At 40.2% G+C, this 22,683-nt stretch overlaps 1 protein-coding gene across 1 annotated transcript in view; it reads left to right on the top strand.

The window, feature by feature from the left end:
- Positions 1–22,683, top strand: part of SLX4IP (SLX4 interacting protein) — a 187,159-nt gene extending 164,476 nt beyond the window's left edge. The window contains exons 7-8 of the mRNA XM_063078482.1: positions 20,575–20,675; positions 21,963–22,683. Coding sequence (XP_062934552.1) covers positions 20,575–20,675; positions 21,963–22,683 — 822 coding nt within the window. The remainder of the gene's footprint in view (positions 1–20,574; positions 20,676–21,962) is intronic.

Genomic DNA, 22,683 nt, shown 5'->3' with positions numbered 1-22,683 from the left:
CAGCCACTCCATCTGATCTCTAGAGACTGCTCGTCCCATCTGTCCTCATCATCACATTTTCACATCATTGGCTGAGTGCTGGCATTGTGCCAGGAGCTCTGTTAGGTACTGGAGAAATAAGAAAAATAGTTAAGTTCCTTTGCCCTCAGGGAGCTTATGGTCTGGCAGATCAAGGGTGTCCTTGTGGCCTAAAAATGTGATTCAGACAGAGCCTCCATTTTTCCTACAGATGTTTCCATTCTGTGCCTATATCCTTAATGGTTCAATTTGGATCCTTTCTACCATTCAGAAGGAAAGTTCAAAATTCTAAAATTTCTTGATTTTGAACTAAGCTGTCAACATCTGAGATCCTTTTGGAAATTAAAAAATGCATGTAGTACTAGTGCTTCCTAGGAGTGGATTTATACATTGAGATGTTTGGGTTCTTTGCTTTGTGCTTCATTTGGGTCATGGCTGAGCTGTGAAAATAGCTGTCAGGGTTCTGCAGACATACCCCAGCTACACAAAGCTAGGTCCTCACTGTAGCATCAGCTAAGTAGAAGGATTACTGGGATGTCTTGATGACAGACAATATATCAGCACTAAATTGAACACTTCTCTTAAGTCAGACTACTGTTTAGCATTAAAGAATTCTCCTAGTTTACGAATATGAAATTGTAGTGAAAAGGAGTCAAACGCAATAAACTACCGTAGGCTGGGTTATTTTTAGGTTGGCTCTTGTGTTCCTCAGCTGTACATAATCCAGCCTCTGTGGTCTTTAGCCCTCCTCTCACAAGGGGGGGAGTATCAAATTATCCCCAAAATCCTTTCTCACACAGAATTTCTATCAGAGGAAGCAGACAAAACTAAATAAAAACTATAAAGTGATTTTGCATAGAAGAGAACTTTATTGGTAGATTTTAAAATTATGATAAAAACTTTTGAGTAGAGTTGTATTTTATCTTAGGAAAGATAAACAGAAATTATAAGGAAACATTTTAGGCCTTATGTTTTTAGAACATAAGAAATAAACCACTTAACAATTTGAGGGCTGGCTGGTTAGAGCCAGCCTTGTAACACCAGGGTCAAGGGTTCAGTTCCCCATACTGGCCAGCTGCCAAAACAAAAAAAGAAAACAATCTGACTATGCACTGACTTTTATACCCTGATGACAGAATTCTTCAACTTTTATAAGGAACTTTTGCATCAGTATAAATCAGATCATTCAACAAAAGAATTCTCTGTTTTTTTAGATTAAAAAATTAAAAGGGGAGTGGGTGACTTTTTTTGGTTCTTCATGATATGTTATAGGCTTTAAGCATTCATTCTTCTTCTTTCTTATCATATTTCCTAAACAGTGCTAGTGGCGCATTACATGGAAGCTATTAACAAGAGATTCCTGTTGCACTAGAAAAAGGTCGTTGTGTGATGAGATGCTGTTTCCATATTTCACATTTTCCACAGTGTTCTGAACTTAGTTTTTACTTAATAACTGATTGCCAAAATTATACATGTTCATTGTAAAAAATTTTCTAAATCCAAATATATACACAGGAATAAAAATTACCTGCAACTCCCAATCCAAAGATAATCTCTGTTAATGATCTAGTCTCTATATCTCCGTACTTCATATTTAATAACTGAGGCCAGTGTATATTTTAACCAGGACCCTATTCATTGGTGAATTATGTGTTTGTGTCCATTTTTCTATAGATGTTTTTGTATTCACAAACTCCTTACTGTATAAAAAACTTCTTATATAGTAGGGAAAGTAACTCGTAGTGAGTTTATTATTTATCTTTCAATTGTATATCATTGCTGTATGGTAGGAGTCTATGTCCTCAGATTTACGTTTTACATAATGATTTCTGCTTTTGATGATCTTGATGTTAATGTTTTTCAAAATTAGTAAATATCTACTTATATCTTTTTCTGGTATTTTTATGGAATTTATTTTAGTGTGTGATGTGAGGTTCTTTTATTCTGTATATTGACAAGTATCATGCTAATTATGGTCTTTAAGTTTAAGGGACAGCCAAGCTCCATCTGCCTCTACTAATGGGCCTCGCTGTCAGGGCATGCCTGACAATGAGGCATCTCTAGGGACCAGGCTCTTTTTTTTGCCTCTTAGCAGCAGGACTTCACTGATGTCATTGAGATATTTGGATTCTTTGCCTCAGGCTTCATTTGAGTTGTGGCCGAGCTGTGAAAATAGCTGTCAAGGTTCTGCAGACATATCCTAGCTACACAAGGCAAGGTCCTTGCTTTAGCCTGCTCTAATAGAAGGAGTCCTGGGATGTCCTGATGAGGTAATATTTAAGCACTAAATTGAACACTTCTCTTAGGTCATACTACCGTGTAATGGCAAAGGATTCTCATCATGCCTGCTGCCTCCCTAGGCTGCATGCCCTCTTCTTTTCCAGTCAGTTATGGCCAAGGCTCAGGGTCAGAATATGGTCAACAGATAGTTAAAGAACAGATTTGGGCCACATCCTCAGTAGGGCCTGTGGATGGGCTGGGGTTTTTTTGATAGGGACAGGGATTATAACAGCAACCATCTCTACCTGCCTTTATGTGGACTGATAGGCAGATGATCCTAATGAAAATGCTGATGGGGGGAGAGATGAAGATGTTCTTTGGTGGTTAGTTCTTCTAGACTGTGACAGAGAAGATAAGAAAAAATATTTCATAGGTGAGATCATTTTTTAGAATAGTGTTTACCAGAAGCAGGGAAAGAAAGTGGGGAGGGTGGACTAGGGAAAGTTTGGTAGTCTGGTCCAATGTTACAAAGGTACAGTTAGGAAGAATAAGTTCTGGTGCCCTAGAGTGGCAATAGGTAATAGTATTGTATTTTCAAGATAGCTAGAAAAGAGGATCTTGAATGGTATAACAATAAAGAAACGATAAATGTTTAAGTGATAGATATGCTAATTATTCTGATTAGATCATACAGTGAACACATATATTGAAACAAGAAACTGTACCGCACAAACATGTAATGAAAAAATAAATAAAAATTAAAATAAAAACCAAAATGTAACACTGGCTATTTCTGGGTAGTTGGCTTCAGGGCGATTTGTTGCTTTTGTTTTGTATACTTTTTGTACCAATAAAAGTTAACAGTAAATGATTATTATTTTTATTACCAAAAAAAAAAAAAAAAAGAAGAAGAAGAAAAGTCAAGGGACCAATGCTTCAAGAATCCAAATTATTTGTCCAAGGTCATTTAGTGAAGGGAGAGGGCAGTGATCAAAACCAGGTCTTTCAATTTTAACTATGATCCCTTTTCTACTTGTTCTATTCCCCGCAATGTTTTTCCTAATTAAATCTGTCATGTAAGTGGTCATCAAATGGAAATTACAGGTCTCAGCACACAGAAAGGTACATTATGTGAAAAAAAGCACGAAGGATTAAGAGGCCCAGATCTATCCTATTCTAAGTTATCCTATCTTATTCTAATTCAGCAAAGGGCAGGCTCCCTGGGGGGTGGGAGAAGGGGAGCGTGAACCATCTCATTCACAAATACTGCTGGCTAAACATTTGGGAGAATTTTATTAGTAGTAAAGGAGAACAGAACCTCAGATTACTGTAACATACAAGCAAGGGACACTTAAATTTTTTTAGCACACCCTAGGGCACCAGAACTTATTCCTCCTATCTAACTGTGTACCTTTGTAACATCGTACCAGACTAGCAATCTTTCTCTGGCTCTCCCTCCCCTTTTTCTTTCCCTGGCTCTCCCTCCCCTTTTTCTTTCCCTGCCTCTAGTAACCACTATTCTATTCTCTCTCTCTCTTTCTCTCTTTTTATTTTTCTTAATCGACCCATAGTAACTGTGTATATTTATGGAGTACAATATGATATTTGGGTACATTCATTCTGTGTGCAGTGATTATGTCAGGGGACTTAGTATATCCATATCCTCAGACATTTGTCATTTCTTTGTGTTAGGAACATTCAACATCATCTCGACTAGCTTTTCAAAGATACACAGGACTTTGTTGTTGACTGTAGTCTTCATATAGTACTATAGAACCCTAGATCCTGTTCTTCCTATTTCTTTAATATCTTGTACTCGCTGACCACCTTCTTCCCATCCTCCTCTTTCTCTTCTCCCCACCAATCTCTAGTAACTTCTTATCTACTCTCTACTTCTATGAGATCAACTTTTTTAGCTTCCACAGATGAATGAGAATGTGTGGCATTTCTCTCTCTGTGCCAGGCTTATTTCACTTAAAATAATTTTCTCCAAGTTCATTCATGTTTCTGTGAATGGCAGAATTTCATTCTTTTTTATGACTGAGTAGTATTCCATTGTGTATATATACCACATTTTCTTTATCTAATCATTGGGGTAAGGACATTTAGGTTGGTTCCAACTCTTGGCCATTGTGAATAGAGCTCAATAAACATTGGAGTGCAGGTTTCTCTTCAACTTGTTGATTTCCATTCCTTTGGATATCTACCCACTAGTAGTGGGATTGCTGGTAGTTTTATCTGTAGTTGTTTGAAGAAACTCCATACTGTTTTTTTTTTTTTTTTTTTTGACCGGTAAGGGGATTGCAGCCCTCGGCACAGTGTGGTCCGCACCATGCTCAGCCAGTGAGCGCACCAGCCATCCCCATATAGGGATACAAACCCGCGGCCTTGGCGCTCCCAGTGCCGCACTCTCCTGAGTGACCCACAGGATCGGCCCCTCCATACTGTTTTTCATAGTGGCTGTACTAATTTACATTCTCCCCAACAATATACGAGTTCCCCTCTCTCCGCATCCTCATCAGCATTTGTTATTTTCCGTTGTCTTGATAATAGCCATTCTAACTGGGATGAGATGATATCTTATTGTGGTTTTGATCTGCATTTCTCTGATGATTAGCAATGTTGAGCCTTGTTTTATATACCTATTGGCTATTTGCATGTCTTCTTTTGAAAAATGTCTATTCACTTCCTTTCCCCATTTTTAATTGGATTATTTTCCATTCAGTTGTTTGAATTCTTTGTATATTCTGGATATTAATCTCTTGTTGGATGTATAGTTTGCAGACATTTTCTCTCATCTGCAGGTTGTCTTTTTACTCTGCTGATTGTTTTCTTTGCTGTTCAGAAGCTTTTTAATTTGATATAATCTCATTTGTTAATTTTTCCTTTTGTTCCCTGCACTTCTGAGGTATTATTCATAAAGTCTTTGCCCAGATCTATATCCTGAACTTTTCCTTTATGTTTTCTTCTAGAAGTTTTATAGTTTTTTTTTTTTTTTTTTTTAAGATGACCAGTAAGGGGATCTCAACCCTTGGCTTGGTGTTGTCAGCACCACGCTCAGCCAATGAGCAAACCGGCCATCCCTATATAGGATCCGAACCCGTGGCCTTGGTGTTATCAGCACCGCACTCTACCGAGTGAGCCACGGGCCGGCCTTAGAAGTTTTATAGTTTTGAGTTGATTTTGGTAAGTGGTGAGTGATAGGAGTTTAGTTTCACTTATCTGCATATAGATCTCCAATTTTCCCAGCACCATTTATTGAAGTGACTGTCCTTTCCTCAATGTATGTTCTTGGCTTCTTTGTCAAAAGTCAATTGGCTGTAGGTACATGGACTTATTTCTGAGTTCTCCATTCTGTTCCATTGATCTATGTGTCTGTTATGTGCCAGTACCACACTGTTTTGATTACTATTGCTTTGTAGTATATTTCAAAGTCAGGGAGTGTGATATCCCCTGCATCCCCTGCTTTGCTCTTTTTGCTCAGGATTTCTTTGGCTCTTTGGGGTCTCTTGTTCCATATAAATTTTTGAATTTATTTTATTTTATTTTTTTTTCTGTTTAGTATGTCATTGGTAGGTTCATTGGGATTGCATTGGATCTGTAGATCATTTTGGGTAGTATGGTCATTTTGGTGATATTGAGTCTTCCAGCCCATGAGGATGTAATGTCTTTCCATTTTTTTTGTGTCTTTTATCAGTTTTTTATAGTTTTCATTGCAGAAATCTTTCACCTCCTTTGTTAAATTTACTCTTAGGGACTTTTATTTTTTGTTGTTATTGTAAGTGGAATAGTTCTTGATATCTTTTTCTGCTAGTTCGTTGTTAGTGTATGGAAATGCTATTGATTTTCGTATGTTAATTTTGTATCCTGAAACTTCACTGAATTTGTTTATCAAGTCTAGTTTTTTGGTAAGTCTTCAGGTTTCTCTCTATGTAAACTCATGTCATCTGCAAACAGGGACAGCTTGACTTCCCCCTTTCCAATTTGGATGCCCTTTATTTCCTTCCCTTGTCTAATTGTGCTGGCTAGGACTTCCAGTACTATGTTGAATAGAAGTAATAAAAGTGGGCTTCCTTGTCTTGTTCCAGTTCTTCGGAGTTTTATACTTTTGAGATGATTTTGGTAAGTAGAGAGAAAAGCTTTCAGCTTTTCTCCATTCAGTATGGTGTTAGCTGTGGGTTTGTTATATACAGCCTTTATTGTACTAAGATACTTTCCTTCTATACCTAATTTGTTGAGAGTCATTATCATGAAGGGATGTTGAATTTTATCAAATTCTTTTTCTTTGTCTAGCGTGATGGTCATATGGTTTTTTCTTTCATTGTGTTGATGTGATGTATTACGTTTATTGATTTGTGTATGTTGAAACATCCTTGCATCCCTGAGATAAATCTCACTTGATCGTGGTATATAATCTTTTTGACGTGCTGTTAGATTTGGTTTGTTTGCTATTTTATTGAGGATTTTTGCATCTGTGTTCATTAGAGATATTGGCCTGTAGTTTTCTTTTGTTGCGTCCTTGCCTGGTTTTGGTACCAGGGTAATGTTGGTCTCATAGTATGAGTTTGGAAGAATTCCATTCACATCAATTTTTTGAAATAGTTTAAGAAGTAGTATTAGTTTTTTAACTGTTTGGTACAATTCAGTAGTGAAACCATCTCGGTCCTGGGCTTTTCTTTGTTGGGAGACTTTTTATTATTGATTCCATCTTATTAGTTGTTATTGGTCTAGGTTTTCTATATCTTCTTGGTAGGGCATGTGTATCTAGGAATTTATCCATTTCCTCTAGGTTTTTGCATTATAGATATGTAGTTCATAATAGTCTGTGATGATCTTTTGTATTTTGGTGCTATCTGGTGTATCTGTTTGGTGCTATCTGATTTTATTTATTTGGGTCTTCTCTTTCTTGGTTAGCCTCACTAAACGTTTGTCAATTTTGTTTATCTCTTCAGTGAACCAGCTTTTCATTTGATTTCTTCTTTTATTGTATATTTAGTCTCAATTTCATTTATTTCTGTTCCAATTTTCATTATTTCTTTTCTTCTACTTATTTTGGGTTTAGTTCTTCTTTTTTAGATCCTTGAGGTACATTATTAGGGTGTTTATTTGAAATCTTTCTTTTTCTTTCTTTTTTTTTTTTTTGATATAAGTGTTTATTGCTGTAAACTTTCCTCTTAATACTGCCCTGGCTGTATGTCATAGGTTTTGTATATTGTGTTTCTGTCTTCATTAGTTTCAAGAAATTTTTTGATTTCTTTCTTAATCTCTTCTTTGACCAATTGGTCATTCAAGAGCATGTTATTTAATTTCCATGTATTTGTGTAGTTTCACAAGAACCTCTTGTTATTGATACCTAGTTTTATTTCATTATGGTCAGAAAAAATACTTGATATGATTTAGATTATTTTGAACTTGTTAGGACTTATTTTGTGGCCTAACATATAGTCAGTCCTAGAGAATGTTCTATGTGGTGGTGAAAAGGATGTGTGTTCTGCAATTGTTGAATGAAATGCTCCTTATATGTCCATTAAGTCTATCTGGTCTATGGTGTTATTTATATCTGATGTTTCCTTGTTGATTTTCTGTCATGATATGCCTATTGCTGAGAGTGGGGTGTTAAGGTTCCCAACTATTATTGTATTGATGTCAATCTGATAATATTTGCCTCATTACTGGGTACTCTGGCATTGGGTGCATATATATTTATAATTGTTTTATCCTCTTGCTGTATTGATTCTTTTATCATTATATAGTGCCCTTTGTCTCTTAATACAGATTTTGATTTAAAGTTTGTTTTATCTAATTGTATAGCTACTCCTGCTTGCTTTTGTTTTCCATTTGCATGGAATGTGATTTTCCATCCCTTCACTTTCAGTCTATATGTGCCTTTGTAGGTAAGGTGTGTTTCTTGTAAGCAACATATGCATTCATGGGTCATGTTTTTTTGTCCATTGAGCCAGTCTGTGGCTTTTCATTGCAGCATTTAATTTGTTCACATTCAAGGTTATTATTGCTATGTGAGGTCTTATTCCTGTCATTTTGTTGATTGTTTTCTGATTGTTTTGCGTATCCTTTGTTCCTTTCTTCCCAGTGCTTATCTTTGCAGTTTGGTGGGTTTTTGTATTGATGAGGTTTGCTTCCTTTCTCTTTCTAATTTGTGTGTTAACTGTACCAGTAAGTTTTATGTTTTCAGGTATTTTCATGATGGTTGTTATTCTTTCTCTTCTAGATGTATTACTCCCCTAAGCATTTCTTGTAAGGTCAGTCTGGTGGTGATGAATTCCCTTAATTTTTGCTTGTCTGAGGAATACTTTATTTCTCCTTTATTTCTGAAGGATGGCCTTGCTGAGTATAATATTCTTGGCTACCAGGTCCCTCCCCCACCCCCTCCCAGTACTGTGAATATATCATCTCATTCTCTCCTGGCCTGTAGGGTTTCTCCTGAGAAGTCTGCTGTTAGTCTAATAGAGATTCTTTTATAAGCGACTTAACATTTTACTCTTGCTATTTTTAGAATTCTCTCTTTGTCTCCAACTTTGGATAGTTTGACTACAGTGTGTCTCAGAGAGGACCTGTTTGGGTTGAATCTATTGATTCATTTGAGAATCTATTGGTTTCCTTTGAGCTTCCGGGATTGGATGTTCACATCTTTCCCAAGACTTAGGGATGTTCTGAGCTACTATTTCTTTATATACATCTTCAGTAACTTTTTCTGTTTTTTTCTCCTTCTAGAATGCCCATAATTCAGATATTTGTTTGCTTAATAGTATCCCATAGATCATGTAAATTTTGCTCATTCTTTTTTATTCTTTTTTCATTTTTTTTGTCTTCATGTGTTATTTCAAAACTGCTGTCTTCAAGATCAGAAATACTTTCTTCTGCTTGATCTAGTCTGTTGTTGACACTCTCAGATGTATTTTTTATTTCATTCAATGAATTCTTCAATTCCAAGATTTCTGCTTGATTTTTTCTTTTCTTTTTTTTTTTTTTTTTGTCTTTTTCGTGACCTGGCACTCAGCCAGTGAGTGCACCGGCCAGTCCTATATAGGATCCGAACCCGTGGCAGGAGCGTCGCCGCGCTCCCAGCGCCACACTCTCCCGAGTGTGCCACGGGCTTGGTCCCTGCTTGATTTTTTCAATCCTATCTCTCTATTGAATTTCTCATTCAGATCGTGAATTGTTTTTCTGATTTCATTGAACTATTTGTCTGTAATCTCTTGTATTTCAATGAGTTTCCTTAAGATTATTAACTTGAATTCCTTTTCTGGTAAGTCAGCAATTTCTGATTCTTTGGGATCAGTTACTGGAGCATTATTTTGGTTTTTTGGTGGTGTCATGTTACCTTGTTTCTTCATGCTTCTTGTTTCCCTGTTCATATCTGTGCCTCTGGTGGAACAGTCACCTGTTTGAATTTTGTAGAATGGCTTGCATAGGAAAAGACTTTGACCTGCAAATGCATCCTAGGCTGTTGGTTGGGTAGAGTACAATGGTTTTGTTCTGGATGAATGCAGTAGTGTAGACCCTATGTAGTTTCTTCATCTATAATCCACTTTTGCTATGTCTGCAAGTGACTCAGTGACCTGTGCTTTGGAGGTTTGTGGCAGCAGTGGCAAAGTTTTGTGGGGGAGGTATCCCTGGGTTGGTTCACAGGCTGGGGTGTGCACATGCACCCTGTGGGTCAGTCATCTCAGAAGCTGGTTTACTGGGATGAGGTTGCTCAATTGATTCTCAGGCTGGGGGTGTGGGTGTATGTCTTGTCAGGATCACCAGTACTGGTTTTTCAGCAGCAGGGTGACTTGCTGCTTTTCTGACCAGGGGTGGGCCTGCCAGGGGGCACATCAGCCAAGTTTGTTTCTCACTTGGATGTGTGTGTGGGTGATGGCTCAGACTTGGGGACGAGCCTTCCAGGGGCATGACAGCTGAACCAGGGGTGTGGGCATGCTTTGGCTTGGCTAGTTGAGTGTGGGTCTGCTGATAGCTCTTCTGCTATGCCAGTTTTTGGGGCCCAGTGTGAGGTTGTGCTTCCCTCTGTGGTTCAGCAGCTAGTCTGCCAAGAGTGGAGTTGCTGAGCTCCTTCTCATCAAGTAGGAGAAGCCACTAGGCAGGGCTGCAGTGAGGGGGCCCGTCCAGCTTCTTCTTGGATAATGGGTGGGGTTGCTAGGCAGGCCTGCAGTGAAGTGACCCATCCAGACACTTCTGGGCAGCGGACAGGGCCACTAGGCATGCCTGCAGTGTGGTGGTTGGTGCAGCCACTTCTGGGACGTCAGTAAGTTCTCTAGGCAGTATAGAACTGCTTGGCCACTTCTCTGGGAGGGGCAGATGCACTTTATTTCTGCCAGCCTGAGGGCATATTCATTATGGTAGAGACCAATGAGCTGTTTCTCCAGGTTCGGGGCTCACGTCCATACAACTCAGTCAGCTGGTGGGTGTGGGGGGTGGAATGGGGAGTGGTCCACCTGAGACAGGTCTGTCTGATCTCTGGCCAGAGATGTGGGGGTGTGTCATTTCAGTAGGGCTAGGGTTGCCTTCCCAGAGTGCAGAACTAGAGTCACAGCTACAGTGAGCCCAGGCTTCAAGCGGCCAGGATCAGGGCATTGTAGCCTTTAGTGTGAGTGCTCTGGGATGAGGGCAGAGCCTTAAGGGTGGTTAAGCACTGTAGCTACTGCCCCCAGAGCAGGGTGTGCTCCCGTAACAGCGTTAGTTTCAAGATGGTGCCTTCCTGCATAGGCTTGGGTCACGAGTGTGGGGGGTGGGGAGTGCACAGTTTGTGCTAGTGTTCTAGAGTGATGCAGTGTGTGTATTTTAGGCTGCTCCCCTTGCTTGTCTCCAGGCTTCTCCCACCAAAGAATTGCGTGCCTCTGTGATGAGGATGGGGGTTGGCGTGGGTCCCCTGACTACCTTTTCTCCACAAGGAAAAATTCTTCCTGTGCCAGTCCCAGTGTCAGAGATGTGGCAAGCCCATGTGCCTCTCTTTCTTCTCTATGCCACCATCCTGGGCTTTCATGCTCCACAGGGATCTCACCAGTCATCTGTTACACTCCTACACTGTCACACCGATACTCCTGTCTGTTAGTTGTTCTGGTCCTTTTCTCTGCGAAGAAGGCACCCTGGACACCTGGAATCCACCATCTTGCCCTGCCTCTCCTCTGACTTAAGTGGAGATAAAAGTGATGCCCCTGTACAAGCCTTCCCAAGTTTTCCTAAGGATCAAGTGAAATAAAGTTTATAAATGTCTATTTATAAACTCTAAAGCAGTTATGCAGTGTTAATTACTATCATCACCATTTCCCTTCTTTCCCAGAGAAGAATTCATTTAAATGCCGTTAATGCCAGATTAGCAGATTGCTATATATTTTTCCCTCCCTGCTTGAAATGAAGAAAATACCTGATAATATCCATCTGCACTTAATATTTTCTCAAGAAGCTTAGCACCCTCGTTTTTTGTCTCCACTTGCCAGCTCAGCTTCATTTTGCAGCTATAAAAACTGAAGTACCAAAAGTTAAGTTATAAGCCCGCATTTACCCAGCCACTTGGTAGTGGAAAAGGGGACACACTAAGAGCATAAACTGGTGACCTTCAGTGGGAGCTCCGTTAACCAACATCCAGAGGAGGAAGAGGAAGATGAGACCCAGCTAAACACCTTTTATTTCCAGTAGCTGTTAGTAGACTCACATTGAAATATGGCTGTGGATAAAGGACTGAATCACTTCTCTGAGGTACATATGAGTTGGGAGATAGCAGACTTCTCATGCCTGAATTCCTAAAAGCACACTGGAACACCCACCGTGATAGCACAGACAGAGTTCAGTGTGTGAGTGGATTATGTTTGGAAAGTTCATTAGTGAACAGATGATTTGGAATTCAGTACTCATTTTCCCAAGGAAACAATGTCATAAGTGTGCATGAGGTTCCCAGACAAGTCCACAAAAGCTGTTACTATCATGAGATCCAAGTCTTGGAAGGAGGGGGCCTTACCATCTCTATTCAAGAGAAATGGCAAAATCTATTCCTTCTGCATCCCTGGGCAGAGGGCCAGCTCTGAGCAGAATTTGGAAATGAGACAATCATCTCTGGTGCTTTCTCTTTGGCTCTTATGCCTCTTTCCCACCAGTGTCCAGAGCTACTGCGGACCTTCTTCTGGCCAACCCTTTGACCTGTGTGGCTGGACTACATATTCATCCACCTCTCTCCTCTCCCATCCTGTCTGGGCCCCACACTCAGCCATATGAGATGTCAGGAAAGAGCTCATCACCCTGTTTCATACTGGCCACCTTCTTGCAGGTGTAGGCATTTTTCAACCACAAGCCTCTGTTGGGGGAGGTATTTTTTTTTTTTTAACAAGGAGACCCCCAAAGGTGGGCCACCTCTGGGGTTATTCCCATTAAGTTTCTATTTTTTGCAGATGCTTCCCTTCTAACTTGTAAACTAGGGGTTATAACCTATGATTCATGAATTCCCTAAAGTTAAAAAGAAAAAGTTATATGTCTGCTTTGTTTTGTTTTTTTAATGTTTTTCTGGCCAAAGTTATATAGCCCCCCAACGTTAAGTGCTGGTCCAAACCTGCACATTTTTCACAATATCCAAATCGTGTCACACTTTTATAGTACCAGAGACTTAACGGAGAGGGCTAAGGCTGGTCAGAATTTATTTTTAGGTTCTTGAGGGTAGGTGAATGTAAACTGGAAAATCCCTGTGAAGTGTGTACTTCCTGCAAAATAACTTCCTTGATTTTTTTCACTGATTTCATTTTTAGGGTAACATTCTTTGCAACTACTTACTGGTACTTCCCTAGATCTACATAAGAGTTTCATAGTCACCAATTCAGAAGAAAAGAAAACTAAAAAATATATTTTGAAGAGAAAACTAGAGTATTCACTACTAACCTGAGTGGCAGCATCATCAACAAACCTGGCTGTACTTCTGCTTAGAGACCTTTCCTTTCATGGGAAAGCAGAGAGGTACAGTAATTGGAGGACCGATTCATGGCCAGAGTTGTGTGGAGTGAAAGACTTGCCCCTTACCGTGGGAGTTGGGCAAACAACTTGGTCTCATAGATCATCAGTTTCCTCATCTCTGAAATGGGAAAGGTCACGTTTGCCTTTTGGGTATCTCACGTGGACTCATTTACTGGGTGCTAGTCCCTGTACTAAGTGCTTTGTCTATGGTGTCTCTGGAGCAAATGTCCACCATCATTATGACCTTCAGAGAAAACAACTTCAGTGCCAGTGGAATTTGTAAGATGCTGCTTTCCCATTCATTTTTTACCTCCTTTTTGCTTCAGTTCCCTTGAGTCAACACACATGTCCTTGCATGTTTCTATCCTTTCTTTTAATTGTCCATTATGAGTCTGTCCCACCTATTTTGCCCTTTCACTTTCTTAAAGTATTATCGAATTATTTAAGAAAGTATTAGAGCTGAAATTTGGGAAAGAGAGACTTCTTCCTCATTTTTAAGACACGTGGCTTCTGCATAGTCATTGTCATATTCATGCTCTGCTTGGGCTGCTTTGCTATAACTAATTCAGCCTTTTGTATCATGTCACATCTCAGAATGCTGATGCTTTTGAAAATCATTAGGTATCACACTAAAGTTCCAGAGTAACTTTTCTTTTTGCCTTAAAGTCATAAAGAATTGAAAGTAGTTCCAGTTTTATACTTCAGTATTATTATGTGCCCCCCAAATAAGCTGATAATATGTTACACTTTTACTCTGCTTTTATTGTTTGTAAAAGGCTTTAATTGTTTGCAGAGTGCAGAGGGCTATCACATACAATAACTTATTCAGTGGAACAAACCTGAGAAGAGATTGTATCAGCCTTGAACCTTTTCATTTTCAAGGGACAGGAAGGCCAACTCAAAATAGCTTAGCAAAAAAGGAAGGTTTTTGGCTCATATCCCTGAAAAGTCCAGACTTCAGGTACAGCTTAATCAGAGAGACAATATCATTAAGCCTCAGTTTCTCACCATCTTTTGTTTCTGTCTTCTCTCTTGGCTTCATTCTCAGCCTAGATGTGGTGGTTGGTCCTGGCAGCTCTAGGTTCATATCCTTGCAGGGGAAAAGAACAGGTCTCCTCCCAGGATAACTGTGGCTCACACTTCTCTTTAAGTCTCATTACTCCGATTGACCTGGACTGAGTCACGGGCCCATTTCTGGCGTCAGGTATGGAGACAAGATCTCTTAAAATGCACGGACATTGGATGGGGGGTAGGGATATAATTCCCCAGAACAAAATCTGAGTATTGTTTTGAGGAAATGAATGAGTATCCACTATAGAGATATTATCATCATTCCTTTGTTATAGTTGAGGGAACTGAGGCTTGGTGAAGGTAAGTTGGTTGTCCGAATCTCATAGCCAGGTAGTGAGCAGGAGACCTGAGCCAAGGACTTCTGACTCAGAGTCTTCTTCACTTTCTACAGCTCTGTGTCTGACACTGTCACAGTGGTGATTAAGCTGCAATGAGTTTGGGAGGACATTCAGTCCGCAGCAGATGGGCAGTGACATTGCCATCCCATGCTGTTTGTCCATGTTGAATCAGGTCCTAGCCAGCAGCATCCAGTCCTAGGGTGTGGTAATAAGGATATCTGCCTCACCAACCTGTATTGAAAGTGACATTGGTGAGTGCCCCCTTCTTTGCTCCCCCTTACTGCAAAATTCTTCCAAAGTGTTGTCTAGACCTGTGCTATTCAATACTGTAGCCACTGGCCACATTAGGCTCTTGAGCATTTGAAATGTGGTAAGAAATGATGTACTGTCAGTGTAAAGTATTCACCAGACTTCACAGACTTAGTATATAAAATATCTCAATATTTTTTATATTGATTACATGTTGTCATAATATTTTATGTATTGTGTTAAATTATGTTATTGAAATTTTTAACTAGGTTGTTTTTTTTAATTTCATTTTTACTTTTTTAATGAGTCTATAGAAAACGTCAGGTTACTTGTGTGGCTCACATTATATTTCTACTGGGTTTTGGTTTCCACTGTGTCTCAACTTCTCTCCTGATCCTTCCTCATCTCAGGTAGACTTGGATCTCAGCACTTTAACAAAAAACAGCTTGTGTCAAAGTCACCTTCCTTCTAGCGGTCACTCATAACTGGTCAGCAGCATTCCATAGTTGTCACTTTCATTGACATTTCATTCTTCACTGTCATTCTTCTCTTGCTTCTGGGGGCATCATGTTATCTTTTTTTTTTCTCTTTCCTCGCTGGTGGTTTCCTCATGGCCTCCTTTCCTGAATCCTCCTGATCTTCTCAACTTCTTTTTCTCATCCAAACTCATTCCCTAATAGAGCTCATTTTGTCTGATGGCTTTAAACAACATCTCTGAGGACTTTTGTGTTTGCAGCTCAGACCTCCCTCTTCCTGGAACCTCCATCTTAACTGCCTGCTCAATATCTACATTTAGATATCCAGGAGGACACTTAAAGTTTACATACGTTTAAGTCCATTTGTGCTGCTGTACCAGCATACTGAGACTAGGTAATTTATAAAGAACAGAAATTTGTTTCTCACAGTTCTGGAGCCTGGAAAGTGCAAGATCAAGACATCAGCAGATTGGTTGTCTGGTGAGGTCCCTGGTTTCTGCTCCCAGATGGTGCCTTCTTGCTCCATCCTCTGGAGGGAGGAACCCTGTATCCTCACATGGAGAATGGCAGAAGGGTGGACAGGGCGAACTCCCTTCTCAAGCCCTTTTATAAGGGCACCTAATCCCATTCATGAGGATTGAGCCCTCAGGGCCTAATCACCTCCTAAAGGCCCTACCTGTCAGTACTGTCACATTGGCAACACCTCTAAATTTTGGAAGGCACTCATTCAAATCATAGCAGCACCTAAAACTGATATCTTGGTTCTGCTTCCCCAAGCCTGGCCTACCCCCCAGTCCCAGTATATTTCCTGCATTGGTGAAGGGCAACTTCCATCATCCAGTTATTTAAAACAGATCTTGGAGTCATCCTTGACTTTTCCTCTCATGCCTTATATCCAATCCATGAGCACATTCTGTGGAGACTCCTTTCACCTTATATTTCCAGTCTAACCACTTCCACCCACCTCTTCCAAGTCTCTTCATCTCTGAGTGGATCATTGTGGTGGCCTCATCACTGGTCCCCCAGCTTCCACCATTTTCTCTCTGTGACTCCCGAGATGATCTTTTTCAAGTGTTGAGTCACTTTTCTTCTTGGAACTCATGGATATGCCTTCCTCACAATAAAATATGTCATCCCTACATAAGCTGTGCCTTCCACCACCAGTACACACACAATCCCTTCTTCCCAGTTTCCTGACCCTTTCCCCTGGTTCACCTTCCTGTCCCTCTACCTTCCAGGCATCCTCTGTTCTCAGAGGGCTTTGGTGTTTACTGTTTGGTAAAATACTGTTCCCCATAGACTTGTCCTTCACTCAGGTCTCAGTGTAAAGCTCACCTTATTACCTACCACAGCCCTCCCTGACCACCATATCTAAAATACAACCTCTTGATCATTCAAGGGTTTATTCTCTTCATAATGTCATTACCACCTGACATATTATATTGTTTGTTTCTTGTCTATCTCAATGAGATGGAGGCTCCATGAACATAAGGTCTTTTTCTGTGGGTCCTTTTCCCCAAGGGTTACAAGCAGTGCCAGCTACAGAGTTCAGTGTTGCCTGATGGGATTATTCTCCCAGATTCTTCTCAGTTACCAATTCCATGTGCCTTTAGGGTGGAAGTTTATTTAACACTGCTGGGTATTATAATCACTGGGGAGCTAGCCTAAAATGTACATGCCATGACCCCACCCTCTAGAGATCCAAATGCAGTACATTCTGGGGTAGGATCTAGAACATTTTTTAACAAGCTCCCCAGGTGATTTTGATGTCTGGGGTAACCAAACCACATTTTGCAAAATGCTGTCTTGTTGTATGAGTTTACATTTGTCTATCTGTTGTTCTGCTTTGTTGAGTGTTGTTTTATGTATATCAGCAGTTTTTTAATGACTTGGAAACCTAAATATAGATCTCCTAGCTCCACCCCAGATCTTGTGAATCAGAACTTCCAGGGATGAGACCTGGGAATCTATATTTTTGAAAAGCTCTCTTGGTGCCTCTGGTGCAGCCAGTCTTCCCACTAGCCTTTGGGAGCTCCATCTGCATTTTACAGACTCCATGAGGAAGTTGTAAACTCAAGAGCAAGTGTTTTCTATGTCCTTTTAGACCAACCTGTCTCTCCACCCCTCACTAATCCAGAGGTGTTCTGTTCAAAATTGGTATTCAGTAGGTAGCTGTAGGGGTGAGTTCCTTGGTTTAGCCACAGTTTGTGTGCTTTTGTAACTTGAACATCAGCCAGTATTTCTAACTACATTTCAAACCAGCACATTCTGATTAGAGGCAGGAAGCAAGTCTTAGTTGCCCAACTCATTCTGGTGGGAACTCTGTGCAGTTCTTTCTGTCCAGAAATTTAAAATGTGTTTCCCAGGTCAGACCAGACAGCATTGGAGAAACGTCACCCATCATCATATTCAAAGAGTCTCCTACTTGACCTTCCTCTTGGATCTGTACCGGGGCACACGTGCTGTGACTGTGTTCAAACTTGGGGTGCACTCACTGGTCTCCAGAGCATCCCCAGAGATGGGGAAAAGGCCTGACCCCTTGCTCTGAGGCCTGCCTGGACTGCTCAAGTTGCTGAGAGAGGGCATCTTCCTAGATTAGACTTACGGGGCGTGGCCTTCCCTACTTCTGTGGTTTTGCCCTAGAACTGTATATTGATACTCTCCACAGGTAGAAATTTTAATCTAAAATCGTCAAAGTTTTGCCCAAAATTGAAACAAAATGGGGGGTAGGATGGGAGTGGGGCAGGTGACCAGGAATGGAGTATACCAAGGAGCAATTTTTGCAGAATTTTATTCCTTGGCCTACACTATGAGCTAGCTTCCAGGTCGTGAAGAATCATTTATAAAGGCCCCAAGATATCCTCTTGGTTAATCTGCTTCTTAAACACCTGAGTCCCCATTGGGTGTTCACTCTGGACTTTGAATGGCCAAGTGGTAGCCTCTTTGAATATGTTGGGTTTGTCTCTGTTCTTTGCAGAAGATGACAAGATCATTAAATCTAAAAAGTGGTGGTGTTATCCATGTAAGCCTGGGAGGCACTGACAACCTTCTCAGCACACACTGTATATCGGCACCTTGGAGTTTTGCCTCTGAATAAGCCGTGAGTTGCATTTTGATGCCAGATGTGAGGAGCCATTAGTAATCAGGACAACTCCCTTTGGGAAATTCTTTTCCCAAGTGATAGCTGCTTCCTCAGGAATACTTGTTTGTAAAGGCACCAGAGGCTGTGATTTAGTGACAAAGGGGAATGAATTGACCCTAGAAATGTAAGAATAAGAGATTTCTAATGAGACCTGACAGTTCAAGGGCTGAAGAAGGAGTCTAATCTTTTTTTTCCTGCCCACCCAGTCTTCATGCAAATGTAAATACGCCTGCTTCAACAAATTGCCAAATGTGGTTTTAATTTATAAGCACGAGACCCTGTCTTGCCTTTCTCTTTCTTTTTTTTTTTCAAAACTAAGTCACAGGTTTTACACTTTTTGAACTGGATATTTCCTCTTGTCACTCTGTCACTGTTTCTGTTGTCCCTTGTCTTCCAAAGACATTTCCCCCATTGTTGTCAGAGGAATGTGGGATGAGAGCCGACTGCTCTGTTTCTTAAAGAAGTTTTTGAAGTTCGCATAGGAAATACACGGTGCTTTTTAAACTGAATTTTAAAAATAAATAAAGGTAGTGATTGCATCCAATATGAGATTGGAAGAGTGTCCCTATCGTGGCTTCACACTTTATGGGGTGTGCACAGTATCCATTGTTGTTATTTATGACCCTGTCTGCCTTCCATTGTGGGCTTCTTCCAGCCTTGGGGAATTTACATCATTCCTAATAGCAAAAGGCTTTCTGGTTCCCACAGAGTTGTTCAAAGCCTGACTCATGCTCCTTATGTTAATTGTTCAGCTCTGAAAATACAGCACTTACAGGGTGTGGTTGTAAGGGGAAAATCTACTGTACTTATAGGGCATGTTTAGAAGTGTTTCACACATAAATCTCGATCGCTCTCAATCTCTCTCGCTCCATATCTCTCTCTTTCTCAATCTCTCTCACTTAGCTTTTAAACTGTCATTCTTTTTGGTCAAATAGTAAGTCTTATAAAACAAAAAAACAAAAGGGAGAAGCATCAAAGTGGTATCATCCAATAAAATACGTAATATTCTGTTCACTAACTCTTGAAACTGACTTGGGATATGACTTTGAGTGACAGTGGCTGGGTCTGAAACCTTAGGCATGGTTAGTGAGAGCTAAAGGCTCATATTTAGTGGTGCGGAGGGCAGTGACTGGGGAAAGCTGCTCACATAGGCCTGTGAGATACCCAGGCATAACAGTAATGACTGCTGTCTACCAGGTTCTCTGGGGGTGGTCACTGTTAATTCCAATGTAAGCCTAAAGAAGAGACCTACTGATAACTTAGCAAAACTTCCTGGAGTAGCAGCATTTTACTGGAATTTGATGGGGAAGAATTCCTAGTTTCCCAGAAAATGAAAGAAGTTACCACCTTGTCTGGATTAACTACTTGCTAACCGAAAGGAAAGGATTCCAAGAGTATGAAGTGGGTCAATGTTGGCAAAGGTTGGGAGGCTTTTACATTTTCTAATTACTTCCTTATGATGCTTCCATGGGAACATTAAAGGATAGATAGGCAGATAATCTATGCGTTATATAAAACCTTGGTAGTAGTTAATATGAGGGAAAAAGAAACTCCCAGATTTTTAGTAGCCAAGAATCACAAATTCCAGTTTTCAAAATACCCGTATTAAAAGGTTTATCTCTTGATGTAGTCTTGAGTGTTGCAAAGATCGTATTGTCTATTTTTGTAAATAGAGAAAATGTGAGGAATTCTTAGGATAGTCAGGGGACAGACCACTGTGCCACCAAGTCTTGCTGGAAGAACAGAGTTTGCAAACGTGCTGCTGCCTAGCATAGTGGTTCTGGGCTTTTGTTACAGTTTGGACCACAGAGATATCAGATATTGGCCATGAGTTCCCAGATGGTTTGGAATCAACATCCTTTACATTACAGTCTTCTATGCTTGTGGTACATGTTAATGTATGAAATGTGTGAACTAGGAGTCCAAAAGAAGGTACAATTTACCTTAAAGTCCTAGATAAAAAGTTAAAATAGCTTAATACTAAGCAGTTTCATTTAGTCATTACAAAAACAAATCTGTTCATCAGGGCAGTCAGAGTGTAACTGTTTACTCTCATGTTCAGCTGATAGATTTCTGGTTGAACTTTTGTTATCTTTCGGAGTAGACAGAAAGAGCTCTCCACGGAGTGTCTGATTATTTTTCTGAGTGTGCGGAGAGTCCACTTCCTCCCAGTGCAAAGCTCAAGAGAAATGCTCTGAAAGAAATGTAAGTCCACCATGTTTCCTTTTTCTCATTTTTGACTGCCTCTGTGTATGGTTAGATAACATGAAGTCTAGAATTAAACAGGAGTGCATGGAACGTAATCACAAAATCCCCTCTGGCACTGATCCTACCCTAAGTCATACACTTGCTCTTCCCACCCTCCTGACTCTTTCTCTTGCTTTCTGGACAATGGCGATGGAGTCCTTGCTTCACAGGTATGTTGCAAGGAGTAATTAATTACAAGCTCTTTGAAGATGAAAAGCACCTGTTGGTGGTGCATTTCATACAACTGACAGAGTAACTACAGACATCTAAAAACTACATTCCTTTCCTAAGATGCCTGTTCCAACTTTAATATAATTATGATAATCCTTGTGCCCCTGATAGCAGCAGTAAGAACATGAATATATATTTGTTTCCACACTAAAACTTAGCCAAAATAAATATTTCAGCTTCAATGTTTTGATTTTGATGGTTGAAGAAATTTCTTGCCATTTACAAACCTGCAATTATATGCTGAAGTTAAAGTCTATAGTTTCTAAATTCTCCCTCTACAGCTTCTATCCTGCCCCTCAAAGTTAATTTTACAGTCAAAGTGAAGTTTACATTGCCTGTTGTGCAGGCTGTAGAAAAGGGGTTTAGATATAGACAGACAGACAGACACTCTCTTGACTGCCATGATTGTACTTCTTTTTGTTTCAGGCTGTCTGTCTGAAATTTCTTTCAGGATGTTTCAAGTTATATTAACTGAGTCCTACTCCCATATGGTTGATGAACAAGCTGGACATCAGCTAAATGGTGGTTATATTTGAGTAATATCTTGAAGTGACCTGAGAGAAATTCCAGAAGATTATTCTTTACTCAGAAATAGAAATTGTATGTGTGCATATTTGTGTACACACACACACACACACAGTCTGAGCTTTGGATGTATTTGAGCATCTACTCCTGGAAAAAAAATGTATCAAATATAGGCAATATTGACCTTTAACATCTTAAATGAATACCTGTTTGTCTTAGTTAAAATGTGAACTCCACTGTAACTCCATTGATAACCCAATGATTGATAAAATTTATCCTAGTGTAATGGAAAATGTGAAGGTTATTGCTTGATACAGTCTGCATTTAAACATACATTTGGTGGGGATGTTTCTAGATTTGCTAGGGAAGCAAGGAGAGGTCAGGTAGTACATGTCTCCTTTTTCAGGTGTAGGAAATGTGGTAGAGGCAGTTTGAAGGAAACCGTGCCATAGGTAGTTTTATAAAACATAAAATCTTTTTTTGTTTTAGTGTGAAAAGAACTAAAACAAAAGGCAGCATCATGAGCAAATCACAGACCAGCAGGGACACTGTGGGAACATCTAGTGACTCAGTGATTGCAGAGATAGCAAAGAGGAGGGATGATGGTCAGGCTTCATCCAGCCTCTCATCAGAATCCATGGCCCAAGCAAAGGATTACATAAAGGCAGCTGAGAGCCACTGGGGGCTTCCTGTTCAAAAGCTGGAAAATGTTAATCAGAGCCAGCCAGAAGACACTGGCAGCCAGCAAAAACCTCATCCTGGGGAGCGGTTAAAGACAGGGCTTCTAAGCAGGAGCTCTGTCTATAGCTGTGAGTCAGCATCACCAGGTCCAAAACAAAGTCCTCGAGCAGCCAAAACACAACACAAACGCAGGAACTGCGGCTCTGTGGAAGACTTCGACCACCGCAAGAGAGTTTCTCTTGGAAGTGATCGATTAGTCCCAAGAGAAATAATAGCGGAAAAAAGCAAAGCTGTCAGGGTTTCGCCAACTTCAGAGTTGTCAGTTCCGGGGTTACTTTTGAAACAAGATTTGGCAAAAACCACGTCTAAGGAAGAGTTGCATGTTTTGGAAAATCTCTCCTCCAGACATCTTATGAAAAATGACACAGGGCAGGCACAGCAAACCGGCTCAGCCACAAACACAGAAAGATTATCTACAGTTCACAGCAGCCCAACCAAGAAAAGAAGGAAATACGAAAAAGGCCATTAA

This window comes from Cynocephalus volans, chromosome 1 (genome assembly GCF_027409185.1).
Source record: "Cynocephalus volans isolate mCynVol1 chromosome 1, mCynVol1.pri, whole genome shotgun sequence".
Taxonomy (NCBI): domain Eukaryota; kingdom Metazoa; phylum Chordata; class Mammalia; order Dermoptera; family Cynocephalidae; genus Cynocephalus; species Cynocephalus volans.
Note: the sequence above shows the minus strand (reverse complement) of the source record. Positions and strands in the feature narration are given on the sequence as shown.